At 33.4% G+C, this 27,968-nt stretch overlaps 3 protein-coding genes and 1 long non-coding RNA gene across 5 annotated transcripts in view; 2 read left to right on the top strand and 2 right to left on the bottom strand.

Moving 5' to 3' along the window:
• LOC134232601 (transmembrane protein 256 homolog) overlaps positions 1-4,213 on the bottom strand; it is a 43,660-nt gene extending 39,447 nt beyond the window's left edge. The window contains exons 1-2 of one of the 2 annotated variants that reach the window (XM_062714597.1): positions 3,812-4,198; positions 2,827-2,861 (exon numbers count right to left, since the gene is read on the bottom strand). In XM_062714597.1, the coding sequence (XP_062570581.1) occupies positions 2,827-2,861; positions 3,812-4,028 (252 nt within the window). In that variant the 5' untranslated portion in view covers positions 4,029-4,198. Of the gene's footprint in view, positions 1-2,826; positions 2,862-3,811 lie in introns of both variants that reach the window. The other variant, XM_062714596.1, reaches the window with a different exon arrangement.
• Positions 4,214-8,745: 4,532 nt separating this feature from the next.
• Positions 8,746-11,111, top strand: LOC134232586 (uncharacterized). The gene is made up of 2 exons (XM_062714572.1): positions 8,746-8,905; positions 9,265-11,111. Exon 2 carries the CDS (start codon positions 9,288-9,290, stop codon positions 11,025-11,027), a length of 1,740 nt encoding a protein of 579 aa, XP_062570556.1. The 5' UTR covers positions 8,746-8,905; positions 9,265-9,287; the 3' UTR covers positions 11,028-11,111.
• Positions 11,112-11,266: 155 nt separating this feature from the next.
• Positions 11,267-20,732, bottom strand: LOC134232588 (uncharacterized). Its single transcript, XR_009984807.1, has 2 exons — positions 20,595-20,732; positions 11,267-11,717 (listed from the first exon to the last, which is right to left on the bottom strand). It is a non-coding gene; the product is annotated as an uncharacterized LOC134232588 (long non-coding RNA).
• LOC134232587 (uncharacterized) lies at positions 17,596-20,646 on the top strand. Its single transcript, XM_062714573.1, has 2 exons — positions 17,596-17,770; positions 18,144-20,646. The coding sequence occupies exon 2, from the start codon at positions 18,167-18,169 to the stop codon at positions 19,244-19,246; it is 1,080 nt and encodes a 359-aa protein (XP_062570557.1). The 5' UTR covers positions 17,596-17,770; positions 18,144-18,166; the 3' UTR covers positions 19,247-20,646.
• Positions 20,733-27,968: the final 7,236 nt, after the last annotated feature.

Genomic DNA, 27,968 nt, shown 5'->3' with positions numbered 1-27,968 from the left:
AAGTCAATAAAAGAAACAATAGGTAACAAATTTTTTGCAGAATTTTACTGAAGAAACAGAAGAGTATACAGCCTTAATGAAATGATAAAGCGTGATATCTGAATTTTCAAATTACCAAGATTGCAGAGAATTGTTATGTATAAAGCAGGTTATTTCATAACATTCCATTTCAGTATCTTTTTCAATGTCGTTTCTGTGTTCATTTATTAAGGAGACAAATGACACAACGTCATAGTCTCTGATTATTAATGTGGAAAACCTGATTGAAACCACAGTGCTTGTATAAATTTTTGACAGTTTGTTTTACTTCACCATCTTGTATAAAAATATTTGAAAAGGTTTGAACTTTCTTGGAAATATTAACAAATTACAAAATAGATTAATCCATCTTCTGTTTCCCTAGGAACTACGCGTCCAACGAGTCAGTGACATCATAGACAATACCGTATCTTATTAAGATTTATAATATAAAACAGGTCATAGTCAGCACATAGTATGTTTTTTTTGTAAATCATGAACCACAGAAAGTATTTATACATGTTTTTACAGAAATCTTTTGTAGGTTTATTTAGCAAATGTGTGACGTCATAGTTTAGTTTAGTTATGCTGTGCAAATAATGAAGTCAGCTTCACCGTTTGATATTTTAACAGTTGATCAAGAAAATGAAGGACGGCAGTATCGATGTAAATTTTCAAATATTGAATTTAGATTTATTTGGAAACTAAGTTTTTTCTTGTTGAATTGTCTTGAAAAAACTATGAAATTTTCCTTATTCAGATGAAGTGGTAATTGGAAAAATAATCTTTTTTGAGTTAAAAACTTATTCATATTCTGAAGTATTTGAAGAGATACATGTCCACTAACTTTTTCTATTAACGTAGAACCTACGTCGTATGACATCATAACTGGTGAATGTGTTTAACCTGTGCTTGATCCATTATGACGTCATAATTAATTCAATGTCACTTTTTCCCGTACTTGACAGCTTCAATAGAAATGGTAGAAAATACTGCATTTTGATATTCATAGAATTCAATCATGCCAAAACAATGTTAATTCAATTCATATATTTTTTTGGTTTATAATGCTTAATGGCACTATATTTCTGGAACAAGAGAAAATATATAGGCATCTCTCATTTACTAGATCTAGACCTGAAGTTGACAAACCCAACACTATCTAGTGTAATGAAATTACACTGTATACAACTTTCGTAATAGTTTGAATGGTCTGTGGCCAATTTGAAGGAATGCAAAAATCGTAAGAAATCTTTAGTTGCCAGCTATATAGTGTAATATCTTGATGAAATGTGTCTAAGTCAAAGATGTACATGTTGCAGATCGTGTGATCGTGTGTAAATTTTTGCGATATCTATAATGAAATGATGTGTATTCTTTTTAACAATTATTTGTTACTTATACATACTCTTGTTGTTTGATTACAATTTTTCTATTAAATATGATCTTTTTAAATTAAATGTACAATTTCTGATAAATATTTAATCTGAAAGTAACCCCAAACAGTCATTTAATTATTAAATCCAATGTAATTTCCTAAGTGCAAAAAGGTCAAGAATATGAGTATCGGTAAATAGCCTATCTCTTATTAGTTAGAGGGGAAAGGTATATATCTAAATCACTTTTTGTAATCATTTGGGTATGTTCTTCATCATATTAAAGATTGAAAACATTGTGACAAAGATTTCTAAAAAATATTTGCAAATGTAGGGTGCAAGATTGACTAAAAATAATAGAATTCATTTGATTATTTTTTTTAATGGTGGCCTTATCTTTTATGTCATTTGAATAAAAAAGAAATTATCCTTGAAAAAATATTGTTTAATATTGTTCAGTTAATAAAGTTTATAAACGACAATGTTTGAAGAGGTATTTTCGTGATTTTTCATGACAAGTACCCCTAAAAATATTTGGAAATGTGAAGTCGCAGTCTGTAAATACCATACCAAGTTTCACAGCCTGTACTAGATTTAAAAACAAGGAAACATATCATGAGCTTTTAACTGATTGATAAGCAAGTACTAATTTATCATTTTAAAAAGTTTAAAAATCTTGTGACAAAGACTTTTCCGACATAGGTTCTACCTTAAGCTGAAAAATTCCCTTTATGGAGATATTGATTGCTCCATAAATATAAAGAATCAAAACTACACTTAGACTCTATCGGCCATAGTATTCGCCAATCAATATCTCTAAAATAAATAGGCAAGAAAGATTATGATATAAATACATGAGTTTCTTCAACTTTTAAAGCTTTGATTTCAAAATGTTGACTCACATTTATTTCGTACAAAGCATGTTTACCCAAGTTGTAATAATCAGATGGTCATGCATATTAGGCTTCTTAAAGTTGTAATTCATTTTTAAAATTATGTAACCAAACCTTTACAGTTGACTGTGAACAAAGGTTTATAGAAATCCGACTTTTTTCCAATACAAAACTTTTCATGCAAATCAATTAAATCTGTTTCTTTTGAAACATGTGTTAAAACGCTTTTTCTCTGTCTGAATGATGAAAACGTGTCATGTAGCGTGATAGAATGAAACAAGAATCGACAAGTGAAATTCCCCAAAAAAATGTTAACTGTACGTATACACTGTTCACATTCTGATCTACCGATGAATATCGGATTCAGTATAGCATATTAGGTGTTGCACCTGGCTGAAATTTTTATTACACACTTCAAAAAACCATTGTCGATCTCGGCTTTGCCTTGGTTAACATTGTTTTTTTTTTTTTTTTTGGTGTATTTATTATAATCATGACCATTTACCATGCATAGTAAATCAACCCGAATTTATATTTACCTGACGACGTTGAAGGTTATTTTGCAAATCAGGAACTGTCAAAATAAAGAATGCCAATTATTAATAATGGAATTACTAAACTCGAATGTTATAAAGAAAGTAACTCTTTGTTCTTTTTTTGTTGAAATTAACCCTTTGTTTTTTCTTTTATTATGTTTTCTTCTTGCTTTCAGCATAAAGTTCGTCAGAGTGCTTTTTTTTAGCTCAATGTCTTAAAAACTAAACAGAACAGTTCTTGCATGTCATAAGAACAATTTTGCTTACCCCCCAAAAATTGTCATAATTTTTCCTCAGACATATCGTGAATTTGACTTAAATTTTTCTATACATGTAGATCAACAACTTATGTAATAAAGAAAATTTACAAAAAAGCAAACACTGAAATTAAAAAAAAAAACTTTAGATTGTTTTGAAAACAGATATATTTTATTTCATAGTACTCATCAATTTTAAAACTTTCTTTTTTATCTTGAAATATAAGGATGCTAGTAATGAAAAGCAAATTTTAATTTTTCTATTTAAAATATTAGACAAACAAGGACGTACCGTGTAGTTCGGAGAGTGAGAGGGATTGTGTTTTCTTTCGGTTTTAAAAGGGAATTTTCTAGCTTTGCTTGATTTTATTTTTTATTGAAAGATTGGTTTTGTTACAAAGCAACAAGTCCTTCCACATTATACTTTGTTCCTTTAAAAAACACTTTGTCCTAAATAAAGTTTTCTCATAAACTCCTTCCCACGAAGCAGTTTTTTATCTTTGTGTTTTTGGCGAATTTTCTCCCCTCACCTTTACAAATCACTGCTTTAGCTGTTAAGAAACATTGTTTAACTTATCCGCCCTATCCCTTTCGAATTTATAATCATGCATCTCTTTTTAAAACGAAAACTTTACTTTACAAATAATTTTTAATAATTGTTTATAACATGTTATTATCTTTTTTTATATTTGTTTTATCGTGAAAAGGGTACAAAGATAAAAAAAAAATACCATGAGCTCCATACGCAGCCATTGATACTGCAACGATCCCTGACAATCCGCCGATTCTCAGTGAAAATGTTGGTTTCAGAAGTATTCTTAAGGCCTTTACAAGCTCCTTCATATCTTCTTTTTTACCATCTGCCTTCTGATAACCCAAGGCCTTGGCCAATGTATCAAATGCAGAAAGTGCCTCTTTCCCGTATCCAAGAATATACCATAAGTCCATGTTGTGGCAGCAACAAATTAAATGATAATTCTTCTTGGTCTCAGCTAAATTATTGGGGAGATTTTCTAACTTTCATTTATATTTAAATTCCTGCTTTCTGCTTCAATAGACTTTTACATTGTTTTCTTATCGACATGAGTTTTTGACGCGCAGGTCCATAGGAAATTCGAAAATCCCACGCTGGTTTCAAGCTAACAACCTGAATACATGTAGGTCACAATTTTTTTTTAAATAAAACCAACATTAATGTCATGAACAGATTGATATTCATTTAATATAACTGATTTTTTCTGAACAAAACAATAAAAATACTAAAGAACATAATAGTGAATAGCATGTTTCTTAAATTGACGACAAAACATCAATAAGTGTGGCATATACTTTAAAGTCATTAAATTTAGATGTGTATCCTTTTTAGCTCTTTTCGTGGAAATAAACTTTCGCTAATTCAAGTACACCGCAAAAAGGCTTGCACATACATGTACATATACGCATATGTAAAATAACATATATGCATTGTAAAATGGAAAGGCATTGTCACTTACATGTAATAAAACATGTGAAAACAATGAACATTAATTGATCTGAAAAATCTATAAACAATACAAATCTGTGATGAGGGCGTTAAACACGGACCTCAGGAAATTCTAAAGGTGGGATCAGGTGCCTTGGAGAGGTAAGCATCCCTTGTTGACAGATCACGTCCGCCGTTAGTCCTTTGTATTGACCAGGTAGACGGACCATTCAGTAGTCAATTAAGAATAAAAAAAAACAGGCCTAACAAATGATATAAACGAAGTCAGACAAATTACAACCCATGGCAGTACTTGTTAACGCAAATTTAAAGTCACAATACGAGATAAATTATTTCTTCACACGTCGATTTAGCTTTCGCAATAGAATATTTTAACAAACGGTTTATTAAAAAGTTTTCTTTTATGAAAATTTGCGAATCAGATTTAGCAAATTCCAGTACTCAAAACTTTAAATAGTTCTTTATCTTGATAGATCCGGAATTGAAAAAAAAATAATGAATGAAACGTCGACATCCTCAAGTAAATGTATTCTTTTGGGTTGAATTGCTATGCACAGTCAATTAAATGGGTCATATATAATTACAATTATTTTTTTTTTGTTTGCGAAGATGTGAAGAAAAAAACATTTGTACCAACAAACACAAACCTCTATTATATTAATGCCACATGCAGTTGAAGGTAACAATAAAAAATTACCCAAAGATTGATTAATTGATTGATTGTTTGTATGTTGTTTAATGTTCCTCTCGAGAATTTTTCACTCATATAGAGACGCCATAACTTGCCGGTGGAGAGCTGCAAATTTTGTCCTATGCTCGGCACTCGGGGCCATTGAGCAGGGAGGGGTCTTTTTCGGGCCAGCACCTACTGCGACAAGGGACCTCGGTTTATAGGTCTCATCCGAACCGGTCTCCACGTCCCACAGTGGAATTCGAACCCGTGACGTAAGGATTGACTCCCTACTTCGCTACTCCAAAGCAGACGCTTTTACCCAAAGAAAATTTAACCGAAGTGCAACCGAACTTGAGAATAGCTTTCAAGGAGTTAAAAAGGAGGTAAAATTTCAAACAGTTGCAATATTAATGGCAGAAAAGTCAACATTTTTTGGAATCTTCCATGCAATCTTCAAGCATTGTTTAAGAAACGTATTAAGCTCGACCAAGTGATTGTTGTGTGTACAACGAGAAAAGACAAAGTCAACATAATGAAACTAAAATTCAAGAACATTTTAACACAGGAATGCTATTTAAAAAGCAATGAAATTGAATGTTTTTTTTATCAAATATCTTGTAATATACCTTACAATTTTCTGCAATCTAGATCATTTGAAAATTTCGCTTATGCCTTATTAAGACTATTGAATAAACCCTTGCATTAATCTGTCTGCTTCACTTTTGTAGATTTACGAAAAAGTAAACAGAATGCAGCTGGTGCATTATGTTGCTCTTGCATAGTTACTTAGACAATCGTAAGAAATTAATATTTAGCGTTTTGTAAGGAACGATTATTGAAAAATGTTATCGATTAGTAATAAATAACGTAAAGGAATGCTGTATATGTATAAGCGATTAATAATAAACTACAATCACTTTTGTCCTTTAATCTTTTTTAGTTGGTTACTTTAAATTCAAAGATGCAATTGATTAATAATCGACAACTTCCAAGTGTTCTACCTCAAATATCAAAGTCAATTATTTTAATGTTAAATTGTAATGTTAATGATATCCACCAAATTTGAATGTGTTCTTTCAGATTTACTGTAATTAAGGAGGCGGGGGGGGGGGGGTCAACAAATTAACAAAAAATTAACCACCAGATCTAACTTAAAATTTTAGATATGATATCTTTAGTTGTCAACTATCATTTGACAAAGAAAAATTATATATATATTAGTTTTAAAATTTGATCATTTTTGTATATCTTAATATTGACCTCTTCCTCTAAAGAAGATAGAAATAGTCTAAAAATGGCCACGACCACCCATCCTCTTTAATTTAAATGATATTATTTGCTTTAATTTCATATTTAAAACCTACCATAGTTACTAAATGCCCATTTAAATGGGGGATTCTCTGCCATGAACAGTGGAGACATGGTTTACAGAGATGCCAAAGAATTAATTATTTCTTTCGGCCTTGGATATTGTCCTCCATTTTTTAATTGTAAAAATAATTCAGTATTTTATTTTGAAATGTATTCGGACTTTCTGCATGTTGGTAGTACATAAAGAACATTTCTATGTTTTCTCTCGAAAAAATACGTTTAGAACTGTTATACTCTTTAGAACTCTTATGAATAATATCATTTAAATTAAAGGTGCCCTTAAGTAAACCAATGGTACATTTTTTCTGTTTGGAATAAGAGTTTTCAAAGCTATTTATTGTTCTAATAATATTGTTTGTCTTCATTGGTACCATCAATTCTAAAAGTATAACAATAGGTAGTTCACACTTCATTATTTGTATTTGGGGGTATCAAAGACAAAAAGCTAAGGTCTAGACAAACAAACACAGTGACACTAACCCCTTACTTAAAAAAAACCCCAGACACTTATAACCTCTCACTGACAAAGCAAGTAAGCTTACAATCTGATCAACATCAAATCCTTCATCGATCCGCTCCTTTATTATTTGTCTTATCGACAATAAAAGATTAATGATTTTGAAATTTAAAGGTTAATTTTACGTAACCACTACCCCCGGCACCCCTAACCTTTGGGCCCTGAAATTAACTAGTTTGGAATAGGCGCCTTTCTTCACCATAAATATGTACTTAGATCATTAACATAAAACCCAGAGACAAAGAAAAAAAAGAATTTTAAATAATCCATGCATTTTCACTATACATAATATTATCACCATATGATATGAAATTCTCAAATTTGGAGCCTTATTTAACATATTTATGTACTTGGTTAATTTATTGATTACTCAGGAGCAGAGAAGAATATTTTTAAAGAATTAATGCATTTTCACTATTTAATCAATAGAACCTTACCAGAACCCCCGACAAATGGGCTATGAAATTCACAATTTTCGAAGATGCATTCTTGCTTATGAGGACCATGTACTTGGTTAGTTTATTTAGTACCCAGGAGCAAAGAAGAAGATTTAAAAAAAATAATGTATTTTCACTATACAATTAATAGAGTCCCGCGCTAAGATCAGAACCTGTGACCAAGGAGCCATAAAATTCACAATTTTGAAAGAGACATTCTTGCTCATTATAACTATGTACTTTGTTAGTTTATTTAATACACAGGAGCAATGAAGAAAATTTTCAAAGAAATAATGCATTTTCACAGTACAGTGTATAATCTATATAGCCCGACCCTAGCACTAGACCCACTGGCCCTGGGGCCATGAAATTCAGAATTTTGCATGCTTTTTTTAACATAACATGGAATTGGTCAGTTTATTTAATGCTCAGGAGTAGAGAAAAAGATTTATAAAGAAATAATGCATTTAACAATAAAGTGTATAATCTATTTAGCCACGTTACTAGCACTAGAACCACTGAACCTGGGGCCACAAATTTTACAATTTTGGTAGAGGACTCAATGATGATTACAATCATGCCGACAGTTTGATAATTGATGTCAAGGAGTAAAGAAGAACATTTTAAAGTTTGCATTAATTATAGTGGTTTTTGTCCCACCCCAGGTCCCAAGGTTCAGGGACCATAAAATTCACAATTTTTTTTACCCTCTTTATCCATAGATGCTTTTTGCGAAAATTAGTTATAAAAAATATCGATGAACTTAGAAAATATTTAGATATTACTGTCAAAATCAGCTAATTCAGCGAAATAGCGCAAAATGACACTATTCATGTGATAATGAAGGTCAATGATTATTGTTCTGTTGTGCTTTGCAAGCAAGAAAAACATCCGTTTGGCATCCGATATACGCCAATAAAGAAGAGACGCATTTATCAAAAAACTATTAATCAGATGTTTTAAAAGCATATTTCCGATTTCACTTGCGTTATCTCCCTTGAACTAAATATCGTGGTTTTTCTCCTTATCGATGAACAACATTATTATTTTTGTCTATATAGTGTTTTGCTTATTTAAGTATTTTTTTGCGGTGTGGAACAAATCAATGCATTCCTGTTCGATGCATATGTTCGTGTGCATACCACTGGACTAATGTTTGGAGTCTTTTTGGTACGAACAGAACCACAAAAAACGGTCAAGAAATACAAATCAATGCAGTACTGTTCAATGCATATTTTCGTGTGCAAACCAAAGGACTATAAATTCTGGAGTCCATTGATTACGAACAGAACAAAAATTCAAGGAGGCAATGCAGTTGATTTTTTCATAAAAACTTCCAAAAAAGTAAGTTTTGCATTCCATTAAGTATTATGAATACAAACATAAAGCGTTATAGTTAAAAATTATATACTTGTACTACTAGACCTTTTCACGATAACTGTTTTACTACTCTTTTCCAAGGCAAATGATATATTTTGATGAAATATAACATAAACCATTTGTTTAATATACGTCATTTAATTTTTTTCAACAAACATAATTCATTTGCCTTGCAAAAAAGTAGTAAAAGAAAGAGCTATTTAAGCAAAAACATTTATGAATATAATCGTAACGAGCAACCTCTTAGTCTTATTCCTAGTTTTTAATATTAACACATATCTTAATAATTCACTCAATATTTCTATCACATTCATTGTTTTTAGGTTTACACTCCGCAATTCGGAAAATGGACACTGCCTTTTATTCGTATACAATCCTTGTACTACTGACAGCTACATGGACAGCACATCTTGCTGATGGAAAGTCACCATTGATCCAGAAACCTATCACTCAGCAGGATGAAAGATTGGTTTTTGTGCCACAAAACAAGAAAGTGCCTACCAATGTAGATCAATTCGAGATTCCCGATGATAATCACGTTGCTGTTCCTGGAAAAGGCATACAATATATTCCATGGTGGACAACTTTTCTGATGGATATTATAATGAACTTCTATCGGCAACGAATAAACAACAGGAGCCAATTTGGTGTTCTGTTCATGGCCAACATTGACAATCTCAAAAACTTCCCTCTTAATTTCGAACCGCAAAATAAGAACGGTGATCCAGTCCTTGATAACAGGTACCCCATTTCGCCAAACAATGTTGCTGACTTTGGAAATTATGTATCGACAAGGCCGGAAAATATCGAAGGTACAATGATACATGCTGAAAAAGGAATACTGAATAATCTTAACAGCTTGTGGGACGCCTATCGGAGCAAATATGGTCAGCCACCAAATTTTATGCTTTTATATTCATGGATAATGCCTTGTCCAAATTACACTAACATGATTTTAAGTCGATTTAACCTCCAGCCTTACTCCAACGTACAATATCGTGTTGTTGCATACACTGTGGAAGGAACTAGCAGCGATTTACCGTATATGACCCCACAAAGTAACGCACAAAGTCGAAATAATCTAAAGAACAGTGGCATCACGGTTTACAGACAAAGATGCCAGCGCCCAAATGGCACTGTATCAGATATGCACACAAAACTGGCACAGGAAATTTCCGAAGACGCTTACCTTGAGAAAACTATTGAATCACAAATACATGTAAAAGACGACCCCAATACTCACATGTGCGGATTAGAAGACACCTTTCAAGGTTGCATGGTTGAATGTCTTGGTGATATATGCTGTTCCTGCAAAAACACGGGCAAGAGAGCAATGACCATAGCATTGGTGAACGAATTGACCAAATTCTGCGCAGTATCCGATATAACAACGTGTCCGCTGGAATGGATGAACACATACTTTTCTCGAAACCAAAACTCTGCCAGTAGTTGCACGGTGTTTGAAAGTGTGGCAGCTAAAGTTAGAGCGTGCGCTGCAACCACATGTTTCGGAAGACCAATGTCAAAACCTTTGGATCCAACGAACCCGTACAATAACCCTGGATACCTGATCAACTTTTCTGACTTGAACACAATTCCCAAAGTTGATCTCACAGATTTTTGTCAAGACATTAGGGCAGAAAGTTTGCTTTGTACAACCTATAGGGCGGACAGCTTTACAGCAGGTAACACACGTTGTAGAAGTGACAACCGCTGTGGCTTTAATCAAGGTACCTCATATAGTTGGTGCTATGTGAACTTCAATGGAGACTGGGATTATTGCTGCACGGGCTCTTGTGGATTCAATGAAAAAACAGATTACATGTGGTGTAGAAGTGGCGACAGATGGCAATACTGTGGAAATGGTGGAAATATTACCATTGGTGGCCAACTATGTCTGGCTGAGTTCCCATGCGGCATGCACCAAGAAAACGGCAAGGCAAGTTACTACTGGTGTTATACTGGCACTTACTGGGACTACTGCTGTCAGCCTTGGGACACCTGCTCTACTCATGGTTATGAGTACAACTGGTGCTACACTGGATACAAAAAGCAAACAAAGTATCAATATTGCACACCACCGTAAAAATATAGGGAATCGTGCCACAGAATTGTCGAAACTACCTTTATTGGCAGATGTCATCACTTATTTTGAATCCGGCGGTAGGATATTGAAAAAAATCGTCGATTGCAGAAAGCCTAGAATCGTGTATACTATTCTTTGTTATCACAATATAAACTGTATTTTATGTATTTTATATCTCCTCTTATGCATGCTATAATGCTTTAGTATAATGGCAGGCAACATATTATCTGTTTGTTACCTTTTTGTACTAACAAAACTTACATAACTGCTTCTGAAGTTGGTACGATATTCAACGCAAAATCAAAGAAACATGGAGGAATTTCCAACAACGTGCTTCTAAAGCTAGTGCTGTTCATTTAACGATATTCAGAGCAAAATGAAAGAAAAACAGAGGGATTTAAAGGAGATGCGCTTCTTTCAAGAAGACAATATGGATTTGACAGCCCAAAGAACAAAGTATTCTCATGCAACTTCGAACAACTGTATTGAAAACAACTACAACTACTTTTTATAAAGAAAGCCCGGTAATTTCGCGAAAAATAAAGTTTAAAGTTGAAAATAAAAGGTGATTTACAGTAAATTAAGAAATTCAAAGTACAAATAAATACAACTGCTCTATTATTTAAGCACTCCTTCTACATTGTTTTGTTTTGTTTTGTTGTTGTTTTGTTTTTTGTTTTTTGTTTTTTGCTTTTACATTAGCAAATGAAGAGGAGCAGCCATATATTTTCGATGCGCTTCTGTCATTTTATCATTGTTTAATATAATTAAACTAGACGTAATGTGAGCAATAAGCTAACAAAATGATACCCTCGCCCATATAAATGAAATGGCAGTGTCCATGCTATGCTTTGGGAAACCCAAAATATGTATCGGATAAAAAAGTAAAATAGGAGGTGCAAAATGGCAATATGTAGTAAAGATTCTTTGAATGTTTCATTTCATTTCACTCAGTGGTATAAGAGGAGCTGTGGATAAGAAATGGATACCCAAAAGCGTAAAAGACGGGTACACGGACGTACAAAAAGACGGACGAATATGCCGATTACTATTTACCCTACCACTTTACAAGCGGGGTAAAAATAATTGTTTTTCACTCGGTACGACGATTTATACACATATGGGAGGCGGTGTATCATTTAGTGAGCCCATTGCTCACAGTACCTCTACTTGTTTTTTTTTTTCGTTGGGGTATAGTAGTGGTTTGAGCAAAAACGATTGGTTCAGCAGGAATTTATTGTGTTTTAACAGTTGGCGAAGTGTAGACTTTCTTAATTTAAAGTGGAAGCATATCTTAGTAGACATGTACAAGGGGTGTCCAAAAAGTTCGTGGACAATGCTGCTTTTGTGAAAATTATTGGTTCTATATAAATATTTTGTATATCAAAATATTTCTTATGAAAAAACAAATCAGAATGATGTAATTTTTATGGAAGAAACGTAATATTGCTCGTATATAAAATGATAAAATAAAGCATCAAAAATTATTTTTAATGATAAGAAGTGTTTACAATGTATTGTTTCGGCCTGTATTTTAGCAATCCTTTATTTGAAAGCCTTTCAGAATGCCACAAATATTTTCCTGACCATATTTTGTGGTTTTTGAGTGCGAAAACTTTTTTAGTTGCTTTATGTGCAAGCTATTTCCTACTTTATGGTACCTATCTCTCAGAGATTGGCAATAGAATTTTCTTAAATAACCAACAAAGTGAATTGTGGTCCTCACTAAATGGAAGGAAAAATTGTCTCCTAATATAAAGTAATGGGGGAGCATCATATCGATGTCTGTGGCGGGTCCGGGGGGGATAAGTGGTATGGTTGTGAACATATCTGGCTCGTTTTTTCCCTGCACAGCCAGCAGATAAGTTGGTGGGGCACATTGTTGGGTAGACAAATCTACAAAGTATCCAAGGCGATGACAATTTATCATAAAAGTCAAGTAAAAAGCCAAGTAGGAAGTTTAGCCAAGTGTGCTGAAATACTTGTATCTGCTGACCAGATGCAATCACCAAAAGCAGGGTATACAGACACTCTCGGTCCCAGATGTCTAGTACCTAAATTTGAGATCCCAGGCAACTGTGACCAACACTGGACCACTGATTTGGCCCGGTACTTATTAGTTGGTTTGCAAGCTATCCCTCCTGGACCCTATTTTTGATTGTACATTTATACATATCGACCATTTAATGTCATCCGCTTATGTTCCTTACAATTAAGAATAATACAAGACTGTATATGCTTTTTCAAGTCTTTAATAAATCTAATGAACTTATACAGCTGTTGTCTATGCTAAAGCTGGTAGCACGGTCAAGATGACCCTATGATGACCCTTTGATGACCCTATGTGTGTACTTGAAAAATAGAGTGTTACATTTCACATCACTTCCTGTGGGTAAATTATTACCTGACAGTTCAATTAAGTGTTTACAGCTAAAACATAATTCATTATACCCCCGTTTGAAAAGCGATAGGGTATATAGTAATCGGTATGTCCGTCCGTCCAAATGTTACACTTTGGGGTATTTACCCAAATTTACCCAAAGATTGATTGATGGATTGATTGTATGTTGTTTAACGTCCCTCTCGAGAATTTTTCAATGATATGGAGATGCCACCACTTGCCGGTGGACAGCTGCCAATTTTGTCCTATGCTCGGCACTCAAGGCCATTGAGCAGGGAGGGGTCTTTTTCGGGCACGCACATACTGCGACATGGAACCTCAGTTTATACAGTCTCATCCGAACCGGTCTCCACGTCCCACAGTAGGATTTGAACCCGCGACGAAAGGATTGACTACCTACTTCGCGACTCTAAAGGAGACGCTTTTACCCAAAGCGTTAAAGAGTTAAAATTTAAAACAGCTGCAATGGTTATAAAGGTTATTATAATTACATAATAACAATGTAGATAATTATACATATATATAAGTAGACAGTGATAGATTTTGCAAAGTCAACATTTTCTGAAATAATCTTCCAAGCAATCTTAAAGCATTGTTTAAGAAACGTATTGCCCAAGCAATCGTTGTGTGTACAACGAAACAGTCTTAAAAAAAAAAACAAAGTCACCATAATGCAATTAAAATTCAAGAACATTTTAAGACAGGAATGCTAAAAACATTGAAATTGAATGGTTTTTATAAAATATCTTGTTATATACCTTACAATTTTCTGCAATCTAAGTCATTTGAAAATTTCGCTTATGCCTTATTAAGACTATTTATTAAATCCTTGCATTAATCTTCCCACTTCTCTTTTGTAGATTTACGAAAAAGTAAACAGAATGCAGCTGGTGCATTAATTTGCTCTTGCATACTAAGACAATCGTAATAAATTAATATTTGGCGTTTTGTTAGGAACGTAATTGATTAGTAATAGATAACCTAAAGGAATGTTGTACATGTATAAGCGATTAATTATAAATTATAATCAAATTTGTCCTTGAATCTATTGTTGTCGGTTGCTTTAAATTCAAAGATGCAATTGAAAAATAATCGACAACTTCGAAGTTTTTTATCTCAAATATCTAAGTCAATTATTTTAAATAAATGTTACATTGTAATGTTAATGATATCCACCATTTGAATGTGTCCTTTTAGATTCAGTGTAATTAATTTAAATGATGTGTTTTTCATTTCATTTCATATATAAGACCTACCATAGTTACTAAATGCTCATTTAAATAGGGAATACTCTACCATGAACAGTGGAGACTTGATTTCTGCTAAAAGGTTTGCAAAAGAATTAATTATTTCTTTCGACCTTGGATATGATTCTTCATATTTAATTATTTTTTCGCTCAAATTTTTAAATAGTTATAAAATTTCAAAAAGCCACTTCCGGTTTATTTTCCTTTAAAGGAAAATTTATAGGCTTTCGTTTCCAGACAAAGGCTCAGAGACGGCTAAAGCTGGAGCAGAAATTCTACTGATTTTTGATAATAGAAGGGTTGAAGTTGTTTGTTTTTCGATTTCTGTATTCAAAATGGCGCTATATAGTAAAAATTACTTATTTTTCTTTTTGTCTTCTAAACTAAAAATATTTTGTTAAAATACATAAACATAATTTGTGCAGAATTAATTTCATATGATATGTCGAAAAAAAGGGCTGACCCCTAAATTAAGGGACCTAGAGGGGCCAACAGTTTTTTCCAGATATCTCAAATAGTATTGAGAATTTGTTATGCATCAAAGAAGCAAAGTTGTTCAAAATATCAAGCTTTATCTAATGGGGTCGTCAAAATACGTCCGACGACGTCACTTCCGGTCGATAAGTACAGTGCAGCCGTTTTTGACAGGTTTTTGGTTGTCTCACTAGCTAAAAATTCTCCGGTTTCGTCAAAAGAATTAATTAATTTTGCTATACTTAACATAGATTTGGAGGATTAACCCATTTTTGGACTTCATTACTCTTTTTTTTAAATAAAAGTTACTTCCGGTCAAACAGGACGGAAGACCTACTCGTTGCTTTGCAACGAGCTCGGCTCTAGTTACTTTAATTATTGAAATAATTGAAACAATTCAGTATTTTATTTTGAAATGTATTTGATATTCTGCATGTTGGCAGTACATTTATATGTATTATCTCAAAAAATACGTTAAGAACTCTTATTAATAATCATTTAAATTACATGTGCCCTTAAGTAAACTAATGGTACATATTTTTTTGCTTGGAATACGATTTTTAAAAGCTTGTTCTAATAATATTGTTTGTCTTCATTGGTAGTACCAATTCTAAAAGTAAAACAATAGATAGTTCACACCTCATTATTTGTAGTCGGGGTGTCAAAAAAATAAGCTAAGGTCTAGACAAACAAACACAGTGACACTAACCCCCTTACTTTAAAACAAAACCCAGACACTTGTAATCTCTCACTGACAAAGCAAGTAATCTTACAATCTGATCAACATTAGATCCTTGATCCGCTCCTTTATTATTTGTCTTATCGACATTAAAAGAATAAAGGACCGGATCGAGGATCTGTTTTTAATCTAATTGAGTAAACTTACAATTTTGAATGAAAACAGGAGAATAATTTTGAAATTTAAAGGTTAATTTTATGTAGCTGCCCAGTACCCTTAACTCCGGGGGCTCTGAAATTCACTATTTTAAAAGAGGTCCCTTTTTTCATCATAAATAAGTACTTAGATCATTAATATAAAACCCAGGGACAAAGGGAAAAAAAAAATTCAAAGATTCCATGATTTTTCACTAAAAGATTAACATAACATTATCACTATATAATATGAAATTCTAAAATTTGGAGCCTTTTTTCAACATAGTTATGTACTTGGTTAATTTATTGATTACTCAGGAGCAGAGAAGAATATTTTTAAACAATTAATGCATTTTCGCTATTCAATCAATAGAGCCTTACCCTAACACCAGAACCCCCCGACAAAGAGGCTATGAAATTCACAATTTTCGAAGACACATTCTTGCTTATGATAACTCGTATGTACTTTGTTAGTTTATTTAATACCCAGGAGCAAAGAAGAGGATTCTTAAAAATTGTTTTTTCACTTTACAATTAATAGAGCCCCGCCCTAAGACCAGAACCCGTGACCAAGGGGCCATAAAATTCTGAATTTTGAAAGAGACATTATTGCTCATTATAAATATGTAACTATATATTAACTATTTAATACACAGGAGCAGTAAAGAAGATTTTCAAAGAAATAATGCATTTTCACAGTAAAGTGTTTAATCTATATAGCCCCACCCTAACACTAGACTCGTAGACCCTGGGCCATAAAATTCAGAATTTTGCATGCTTTATTTAACATAACATTGTACTTGGTTAGTTTATTTAATACCCAGGAGCGAAGAAAAAGATTTAAAAAGAAATAATGCATTTAACAATACAGCGTATAATCTTTTAGCCGTGCACGTTCCTAGCACTAGAACCCCTGATCCTGGGGCCATGAATTTCACAATTTTGGTAGAAAACTCAATGATGATTACAATCATGCCAACAGTTTGACTAATTGATATCAAGGAGTAAAGAGGAACATTTTAAAGATTGCATTAATTTTTGTGGTTTTTTGACCCCCCAAGGCCCCAAGGTTCAGGGAAAATCATAAAATTTACAATTTTGTACCCTCTTTATCCATAGATGCTTTATGCAAAAATTAGTTTAAAAAGTATATCGATAAACTGAGAAAATATTTAGATATTACTGTCAAAATCAGCTAATTCCGTCAGCGATATTTCGCAAAATAACACTGTTCTCGTGATAATGCAGGTCAATGATTATTGTTCTGTTGTGCTTTCAAAGCAAGAAATACATCCGTTTGGCATCCGATATGTCGCCAATAAAGAAGAGACATGCATTTATCAAAAAACTATTAATCAGATGTTTTAAAAGCATATTTCCGATTTCACTTGCGTTATCTCCCTTGAACTAAATATCGTGGTTTGTCTCCTTATCGATGAGCAACATTATTATTTTTGTCTATAGAGTGTTTTACTTGTTTAAGTATATTTTGCGGTGTGGAACAAATCAATGCAGTTCTATTCCATGCATATGTTCGTGTGCATATCACTGGACTAATGTCTGGAGTCTTTTTGGTATGAACAGAACCCCAAAATGCGGTTATAAAGTACAAATCAATGCAGTACTGTTCAATGCATATTTTCGTGTGCAAACCAAAGGACTATAAATTCTTGAGTCCATTGGATACGAACAGAACAAAAATTCAAAGAGGCAATGCAGTTGAGTTTTTGATAAAAACTTCCAAAAAAGTAAGTTTTGCATTCCATTTAGTATTATGAATACAAACATAAAGCGTTATAGTTAAAAATTATATACGTCTAGTACTAATAGACCTTTTCACGGTAAGTGTTTTACTACTCTTTTGCATGGCAAATGATATATTTTGATGAAATATAACATAAACCATTTGTTAAATAAAAGTCATTTAATTTTTTTCAACAAACATACTTCATTTGCCTTGCAAAAAAATAGTATTGAAGTTATCGTGAAGGAGCTATTTAAGCAAAAAACACTGATGAATTTAAAAAATCGTAACGAGCAACCTCTTATTAATAGTTTTTAATGTTGACACACTTCTTAATAATTCATACAATTTTTCTATCACCTTCGTTGTTTTCTTAGGCTTACATTCCGCAATTCGGAAAATGGAATCTGCCTTTTACCGATATACAATCCTTGTACTACTGACAGTTACATGGACAGCACATCTTGCTGATGGAAAGTCACCATTGATCCAGAAACCTATCACCGAAGAGGACGAGAGATTGCTATTTGCACCACAAAACAAGAAAGTGCTCCCCGATGTAGCTCTATTTGAGATTCCCGATGATAATCGCGTCTCTGTTCCTGGCAAAGGAATACAATATGTTCCGTGGTGGGCGACTTTTCTTATGAACATTATAATGTTCTTCTATCGACAACGTCCGGACAACAGGAGTCAGTTTGGAGTTCTGTTCATGACCAACATTGACAGTCTTAACGACTTTCCTCGGGACTTTCAGCCAAAAAATCAAAACGGAGATCCAATCATTGACAATAGGTACGCTATTTCTCCAAACAATGTTGCTGATTTTGGAAATTATGTATCTACAAGGCCGGAAAATGTCGCAGGTACAATGGTACATGCTGAAGCAAGAATCTTGGATAATCTTGACAGCTTGTGGAACGCCTATCGTAACAGAAATGGCCGGCCACCAAACTTCATGCTTTTGTATTCATGGATAATGCCTTGTCCAAATTGCACAAACATGATTTTAAGTCGATTTAATCTTCAGCCTTACTCCAACGTACAATATCGTGTTGTTGCATACACTGTGGAAGGAACAAACAGTGGCTTGCCGTATATGACCCCACAAAGAAATAACCAGAGTCGAATTTATCTAAAGAACAGTAGCATCACGGTTTACAGACAAAGATGCCAGCGCCCAGATGACACTGTATCAAATATACGCACAGAACTGGCAGATGAAATTTACAAAGACCCTTACGTAGAGAAAATGATCAAATCACAAATAAAGGACGACCCCAATACTCACGTCTGCAAATTAGAAGATACCTTCCAAGGCTGCATGGTTGAATGTCTTGGTGATATATGTTGTTCATGCAAAAGCACGGGCAAGAGAGCAATGACCATAGCATTGGTGAACGAATTAACCAAATTCTGCGCAGCATCCGCTGGAATGGATGAACACATACTTTTCTGGAAACCAAAACTCCGCCAGTAGTTGCACGGTGTTTGAAAGTGTCGCAGATAAAGTTAGAACGTGCGCTGTAACCACATGTTTCGGAACACCAATGTCCAAACCTCTTGATCCAGAGAACCCGTACTATAACCCTGGATATCTGATAAACTTTTCGGACCTGAACGTAATTCCCAAAGTTAATCTTACAGATTTTTGTCAAGATATTAGGGCAGAAAGTTTGCTTTGTACAACCTATAGGGCGGACAGCTTTACAGCGGGTAACACACTTTGTAGAAGTGACAACCGCTGTGGCTATAATCAAGGTAAATCATACAGTTGGTGCTATGTGGACTTCAAGGACAACTGGGACTACTGCTGCACGGACACGTGTGGATTCAATAAAAATACAGATTACATGTGGTGTAAAAGTGGCAATAATTGGCAATACTGTGGAAATGGCGGAGATGTTACCATTGGTAACCAACGATGTCTGGCGGAGTTCCCTTGCGGTATGCACCAAGAGGACGGCAAAAAGGGCTACTACTGGTGTTATACCGACACACAATACTGGAACTACTGCTGTCAACCTTCAGACACCTGCTCTACTCATGGTTATAGCTACAACTGGTGCTACACTGGCTACCAAAAGAAAACAGTTAATAAAACATGTACACCACCTTAAAAATAGGCAATCCTGCCAAGGTATTGTCGAAACGACCTTTTCCGCAGCTGTAATCAATCATTTCTTGATTCGACGGTACGATTCGCGAAAAATAAAGCCAGTTAATTGTAGAAAACTAAAGTCATGTATGCATTCTATTTTATTACAATATAAACTGTATTTTATACATTTTCTATATCCTCCTATGCATGCTATAATGCTTAAGTATAGTGGCAGGCAACATATCTGTTTCTTGCCTTTTTCAACGTATTTCTGAGGTTGGTACTGTTCATTTACGAAATTCAACGGAAAATGAAAGAAACATAGAGGAATTTCCAACAACGTACTTCTAAATTTAGTGCTTTTTACTTAATTATATTCAGAGCCAGATGAAAGACAAACAGAGGGATTTAAAGGAGATGCGCTTCTTTCAAGAAGACAATATGGATTTGACAGCATTTATAAGAACATATAAAATCACTTTGACAGAACCTATGCTAGGAGCCCAAAGAACAAAGTATTATCATGCAACTTCGAACTCCTGTATTGAAAACAACTACAACTGCCTTATTATACGCGAAGATGAAATTTTCTAAAGCAAGCCGTCTCGCGTACCGGTAATTTCGCGAAAAATAAAATTGAAAGTTGAAAAAAGGTGATTAACAGTAAAATAAGAAATTTAAAGTAGTAGTAAATACAACTGCTCAATTATTTAAACACCCCTTCTACATTGTTTTTTTTTGCTTTTACATTAGCAAATAAAGAGGAGCAGTCATATATTGTCAATGCGTTTGTGTCATTTTATCATTGTTTAATATAATTAAACTAGAGGTAATGTGAGCAATGAGATCACTAAATGATATCCCCGCCCATATGAATGTAATGGCAGTGTCCATGTTTTGCTGTGGGAAACCCAAACTATGTATAGGATAAAAAAGTAAAATAGGAGGTGCACAATGGCAATATGTAGTAAAGATTCTGTGAATGTTTCATTGAATTTCACTTAGTGGTATAAGAGGAGTTGCGGATAAGAAATGGGTACCATTTTAAATGGGTAGAGTAACAGGTGGGCAGAGAGACGTACAGACAGACAGACATTCCGATTACTATGTACCCTCCCACTTTTCAAGCGGGGTTATAATAATTACTGCTGTTTTTCACTCGGTACGACGATTTAGCCATCTTGAAATGCAAAAGTTACTTAGCCTAGAGAGTGAGGTGAATACTCACTGTGTAGAAAAGGACTAGGGTATAGTGCGTTACCCTAGTCCAAGATGGCGATAGGCATATACGCTTCGATTATTCTGCACGTATTCTGCAATTAGGGTAAAGTGTTTTCGAGACTAGGGTAAAGTACACTAACTTCACACAGAACAAATGCTATATACAATTAATAAAGTTGAGAAAGAAATTCAAGAAAGTATACAAAAACTTCAGCCTCCACAAAAAAACTTATATACCGATTGTTTTTTTTAAACACAGTTTGCATACAAAATATTACTCAAATTTTGAACAGTACACATGTAATTATTTTACGTTTCATAATTACATAGTGTTCAAACGTTCAAACATGTAATCATAATATTCTCCAGGGTCGTAGCTACAGTGTACAGTACACAAAAACTTTCTTAATTTCAACGTTGGTACCCTGCATAGAAATTAAGCAAAATTAATTGTTTCACGTACATGCATCTCGATAAAAAAAAGTTGAATAAAACTGCTGAGTACATGGATATAAATAAATCATTTTTTAGACGATGTACTATGATGGGCATAGCTGTATCAATATCCACAAACGAAATGATTTTGAGGGTAGTTTTTTTGTTTGTTTGTTTGTTTTTTTTTTTTGGCAAATTTGATGTCATTTAGTCGTAGAGGTCAGTTAAAAAAAAAGCGTTTTTGATTCGGATAGTTCTTAATTAATGAATATGATAAATAATACAAAAAATAATACTACTGATTTTATATGCTCTATTTACACTATACTTTTATGTAACTTTATAAGTATATCTTGTCTGGTTTGCTACATAACTTATATGCGATAACAAACCATGCATGCATCGGGGTTTCCTGCAGAACATCGGAATTTGGCGTTATCATCGGACTTTGGAGTCTTACCTATGTTTCCATATCATTTCACACGGAAATTTTATTAAAGAAGACTTACTTTATTAATCCGCAAACTAGGATTCTTGGGATGCGTTTAATTCATTCAACCTAGCACGTTGAGTCATATTTTATTTTTAATACTGATGAGAAGTAAAAAAGAAATATTGTGTATTTATAAAATTTATCAAACTACAATCCAGAAAAATTAAAGTAGAAATGTCAAAAAGCAAAACCAACTCACCAGTATTTTCTGTCCGTGCTCAATAATGTGAGCAGTTGAATACACCCGATGAAACTTCACATAACAAGACAGAGTTCGTGCCCAAGGTACGTAGCAACAGGGGTGGACAGGGGGCCTGACATAACTTTTACTGTTGAAAATGTCCAATGAAAGACTGACCCCCCCCCCTTATTTTTGTTACAGTAAATTTATATTAGTAATACGTAGTATTTTATGCAAATAAAAAAAGGTAAATGTACTGAAAGAAATTGGTCGGGAAAATGTTGGCCTTTCAACTTTAAAGAAAAAAAATACTGAAATTTAAGAATCAGAAGCCAGAATTTAGAGCTGTATCAATTTTTCTTTCTCGAAGAAATGCTTTGACAGTTGCATCATTAGATACAGCACTGTTAATTTTTGCATCGTTTGTCGATCTTAGATCCAGTGTAAGAATACTACAAACACCCCACTTCTGCATGGCCATTATGCACACGTCAGTGCAAAAAAGAAATTGAAAATTAATAAAATATATCTCTCTCCCCTTTTCTGTATACTTAAATTGATCTGTAGATGTTTGATTTTTTTCTCGCCGCTTCTAAATAAAAAGAGGATTATAAACTAACTGCAAAAAGTGGTACTTTACAATCGGTTCATCTCAAAATGACAATTTTTCAGTTTCATGGTGTTTAAAGTGTAATAATTTAACAAACGACCTAAAGTGTGTGTCGGGTCTTATGCTCAAGGGAAAAGGTGAAGATAAAAAACAGTGATCTATCACTGAAAACTACAAACAATATAAATCTGTGGACAGGGTATAAAACACGGACCCCTGGAAATTCCAGAAGTAGGATCAGATGCCTATAAGGAGTAAACATCCCTCTAAATAGGATCCTTAAGGTTCTGAAACAAGGCAATGACATTTTACATTTACTTTACCCTAGTCACCAAAAGAGCTCAGAATACTAGTATCTTTACCCTAGTCAAAAATTTACTTTACCCTAATCATGCTCAAATTTTGTATCCGCAATCTGGCGTTAATTAGCTCATTTCATGCCAACTTTTTGCAAACGTTTTGCTCTTCTGTATGAAATATTTCAATTTTAACAACGTTTTAAAAAAACAATCGTTATATAAGTTTTTTTGTGGAGGCTGAAGTTTTTGTATACTTTCTTGAATTTCTTTCTCAACTTTATTAATTGTATATAGCATTTGTTCTCTGTGAAGTTAGTGTACTTTACCCTAGTCTCGAAAAAACTTTACCCTAATCGCAAAGAAAAACTTCATAGACTTTACCCTTATCAATGGCAAAACTTCGTGACGCGTTTTCTGCTTAATTACGCAGAGTTGAATGTTGTCTCTTCCTGAGCAAGGAAAACTGATGCTTCAAAACAAATTAAAATGGTGCAAAACAAAGTAGGTTTTTTTATTGGAAGTCACCGATATTTATTCAAGAATATCTGAAGCGTATTTGCCTATCGCCATCTTGGACTAGGGTAATGCACTTTACCCTAGTCCGTTTCTACACAGTGAATACTGTACTTCTAAGCAAATTTTTAATGATTCATAGTTTTTTGCTTCATTGCCCTATGGTTTTTAATGTTTTTTTCGTTGGGGTATAGTAGTGGATTGAGCAATAACGATTGGTTCAGCAGGAATTGATTGTGTTTTAACAGTTGGAGAAATGTAGATTTTCTTATTTTAAAGTGGAAGCATATCTTAGTAGACATGTATTTTTGATTCTTTGGTTGCATTTTAAGATGAGTTTAAATCCTTTCAAGGTTTATTTACTCCGGTAGCGGACTGCAAATTTAGACTTTCATCCGACACTTGTGGCAATTTAGCAGTGAGGGATCTTTAACTTGTCATCGCACCTCCGGCAATGGGATTAACTATTTGATTGAATTGTAACTTCGCGACTCGAGAACGAAAACTGTCTATCTGCTGTTGTTTCGTGGGTCTCATATATATATATAAAGCACAAGTTACAACAACTCTTAAACTAATATAACCGAGCGGTCTTATGCGCTGTTTCTGTACTGCTAGGAGACAGATTCCGTAGGTTGAGAGTTCAACCACGGGCTAGGGCGGAAGTGAGAATCCTTATAAAAAGTGAATTTCTTTGTGCTTTCTATATTAATATTTCTTCACTTAGGGCAGTTATATTAGTTTAAGAGTTGTTGTAACTTGTGCTTTATAAATAAAATTAATTTCATTACAACGTGTTTTGGTAACAATCCTATAAGAAAATAATGTCCAAATAACTGTATCTCACTTCTACTCTCAATGACCATGCGAGAATTCCATCGACATCGAAAGCAATTCTTATGACTTGCTTAGATAGCCGAGCGGTCTAACGCACTATTCCTGTACTGCTAGAAGACAGACTCCGTAGGTCGAGAGTTCAACCCCGGGCTGGGGCGGAAGTGAGAATCCTTACAAAAAAGTGAATTGCTTTGTGCACTCTATATATATATATATATATATATATATATATATATATATATATATATATATATATATATATATATAATGATTAAAATAAAGCATCTAAAATTATTTTCCAATTATAATTAGTGTTTACAATGTATTGTTTGGGCCTGTATTTTAGCAATCCTGTATTTGAAAGCCTTTCCGAATGCCACAAATATATCCCTGACCATATTTTGTGGTATTCGCGTATGAAGACTTTTCTTAGTTGTTTTATGCGCAAGCTATTTCCTACTTTATGGTACCAACTACTCAGACATTGGCAATAGAACAATAGAATAGAATAAATAACCTACAAAGTGGATTGTGGTCCTCACTAAAGGGAAAGGGAAATTGTCCCCTAATGTAAAGTAATGGGAGAGCATCATATCGATGTCTGTAGCGGGTCCTGGGGGATAAGTGGGAGGGTTGTGAAAATATATGGCTCGTTGTTTCCCCGCCCTGCCAGCAGATAAGTTGGTTGTTGAGTAGACAAATCTACAAAGTATCCAAGCGATGGCAATTTATCATAAAAGTCAAGTACAAAGCCAAGTAAGAAGTTAACGATTGGGTTGTCGCCACGTGTGCTGAAATACTTGCATCTACTGATCAGATGCAATCACCAAAAGCAGGGTATAATGATATTTGCTCTCAACTTTCTCGGTCCCAGAAGTCTAGTACCTAAATTTGGGATCCCAGGCACCTGTGACTAACACTAAACCACTGATTTGGCCCGGTATTTATTAGTTGGTATGCAAGCTATCCCTCCTGGACCCTATTTTTGATTGTACATTTATACATATCGAACATTAAATGCCATCCCCTTATGTTCCTCACAATAAAGAATAATGCAAGACTGCATAATGCTTTTTCGAGTCTTTAATAAATTTAATGAAAATCATACAGCTGTTTTCTATTGTAATGCTGAAAGCAAGGTCAAGATGACCCTATGACGACCCTATGTGTGTATTTGTAAAATCAAGTGTTCCATTGCACGTAACTTCCTGTGGAGTAGTTATTACCTGACAGTTCAATTAAATGTAACAGCCAAAACATAATTCATTATACCCCCGCTTGAAAAGCGAGAGGATATATAGTAATCAGTATCTCCGTCTGTCTATTACGCTTTGTGGTGCCTATATATCTCTTATCCGCAACTCCTCTTTTACCACTGAATAGATTTTAATGAGACTTTCACAGAATCTTTGTCATATAAAGTGTCATTGTGCACCTTCTATTTTACGTTTTAATCGGACACAAATTTTGGGTTTTTCAGAGCAAAGCATTGACAATGCATTTTTTCTATAATATTGAAGGGTACCCATCTCTTATCCCCAACTCCTCCTATACCACTGAATAAAATTTAATGATACTCTCACAGATTCTTCATTACATGAATGTAATGCCATTGTGACCTCCTGCTTTACTTTTTTATCGGACACTTATTTCGGGTCTCCATGGCCAAAAGCAAAACAGGGACTTTGACATTATAATTATAAGGTGGGCGGGGGTATCATTTAGTGAGCTCATTGTTCACAGTACCTCTTGTTTCTTATATTTTGTTCATTTGCTCAGTAAAAAGTAAATTTACTTAATTTAGGATAATTTTATTATTTTTTTGTATTGGAAATACTCGGTACTGAAAAAACATTTTTATCTGAATACAGTTAATTCAATACTAGTACATGTACCACAAGAGAGGAAGCAAATACGTGTATATCAGGGATGGGGTAATTGAAAAAAGAAATTGTAGTTGGCTGTAATTAATTACATTTTTTGAAGTAATTGCAAGTAATTTGTAATTGAACATTTTTTTCAATTACATGTAATTGTAATTTAATTAATTACACTGAATAAATACCATGTAATTTCAATTACTTTTTCAATTACATTCAATTACTTTATATTATACACATGTACACGTATTTAAATAATATATTGTTACCACTACCTCCCCATTTTACTGTGCTTTTATTGCAAAAAATATCCCCAATCCTTCAATTTTACAGATTGAAGTTAATCTAGTTTCTTTCCATTTATTTTATAAAATTTAATTTTTTTTGTTTCATGTTTATCTGAATTTTGCACCACCCTTCTAAGGTCTATTCATCTATGAAAAACACATTTATTATATTTTAATCTTAAGTTTGTTGCTTGATCAATGCAGAATATGTGTGTCAAGAAAAAAAGAAAAGAAATATGTGTCTTTAATTAAGTTCTCTCTTGTTGGTAAAACTAGAAAAAGGGACAGGGTAGACCTTAAAAGGCAGTATAATATAAGGTCCGCCTTCTGTATTTCAGATATCTTCATGTAAATATTGTAAATATGTGTGATATGAAAGTGAAACAATGCTGTTTTATACATAATGTGAAAATAAGTGCTGCTAAACAATAGAACTTCAAGATAATTTACAGTTTTTTAGTATGTTTTGTGCTTGTAAAATTATTTATTTAAAAAATATGTATACAAAATATTTATTCAAACTAGTGCTCTTATAAAAACAATCATTTAAAAATCCATTTTATTTTATTTTAATTCTGGTAGATTATTCACACAGGTAAATCTACCTGTACCCCTTAGAGGGACCCTTAATTGAGTGTGATAATTACTTGTTGTTTTTTTCCGAGTAGCCATTCGGGGAATAAACCTTCGGGGCCGGGGTTGAACACACCATTCATTCCATGATAACTAAGACAAAGCCAATGCATGGGGATAATTATTTCAATTTAAAATGATTTGCTAGTTTGAGAAAAGAAACACTTTCAAATTGATAATTATTTTAATGTCTAAACAAAATTTTGGGAATGAATTTTGGGTGTGTTCCCTGAACGTCTACTCATTATAAAATTATTTAATTATCACACTCAATTAAGAGGTCCTCTAAGGGGTACAGGTAGAGTTTACCTGAATTATCTATACCTGTATTTATTAAAGGAGGAATTCAACAGAAAAATTTTATCATTTTTTAAAAAGATTTTATCCATATCATTTGGTGTATATTTTTCATAATTAATTTTTAGCAACAATTAAAAACACCGCTTATCTGGCTTTTCGTGACAGGTTTTATGAGATGTTAATATTGTACCTTTATTACTCTAACGACAATCTTAAAACTTTAAAAAATTAAGGCCTCTTAAATTACACACCCCACCCCCAATTAAATGGGATTTTTGAAATTATTTTTGAAGATAAGTTGCCAAAAATTCTCTTTACATGTCTTTTGTAGTACTGTTTCTTTTTCGTATTTTAAAAGTTTTTTTTAATAAAAAATATTTATTGTACAGTATGAACAAATATGTTTTTTGGT

Source organism: Saccostrea cucullata, unplaced genomic scaffold (genome assembly GCF_032062105.1).
Source record: "Saccostrea cucullata isolate Sc308-1 unplaced genomic scaffold, CSIRO_AGI_Scuc_v1 ctg944, whole genome shotgun sequence".
Taxonomy (NCBI): Eukaryota; Metazoa; Mollusca; class Bivalvia; order Ostreida; family Ostreidae; genus Saccostrea; species Saccostrea cuccullata.
This window is presented reverse-complemented; position numbering and strand designations above follow the sequence as displayed.

Coding starts and splice junctions, on each gene's coding strand:
- LOC134232586 (XM_062714572.1), top strand. CDS start 9,288: ATGGACACTGCCTTTTATTCGTATACAATCCTTGTACTACTGACAGCT.
- LOC134232587 (XM_062714573.1), top strand. CDS start 18,167: ATGGAATCTGCCTTTTACCGATATACAATCCTTGTACTACTGACAGTT.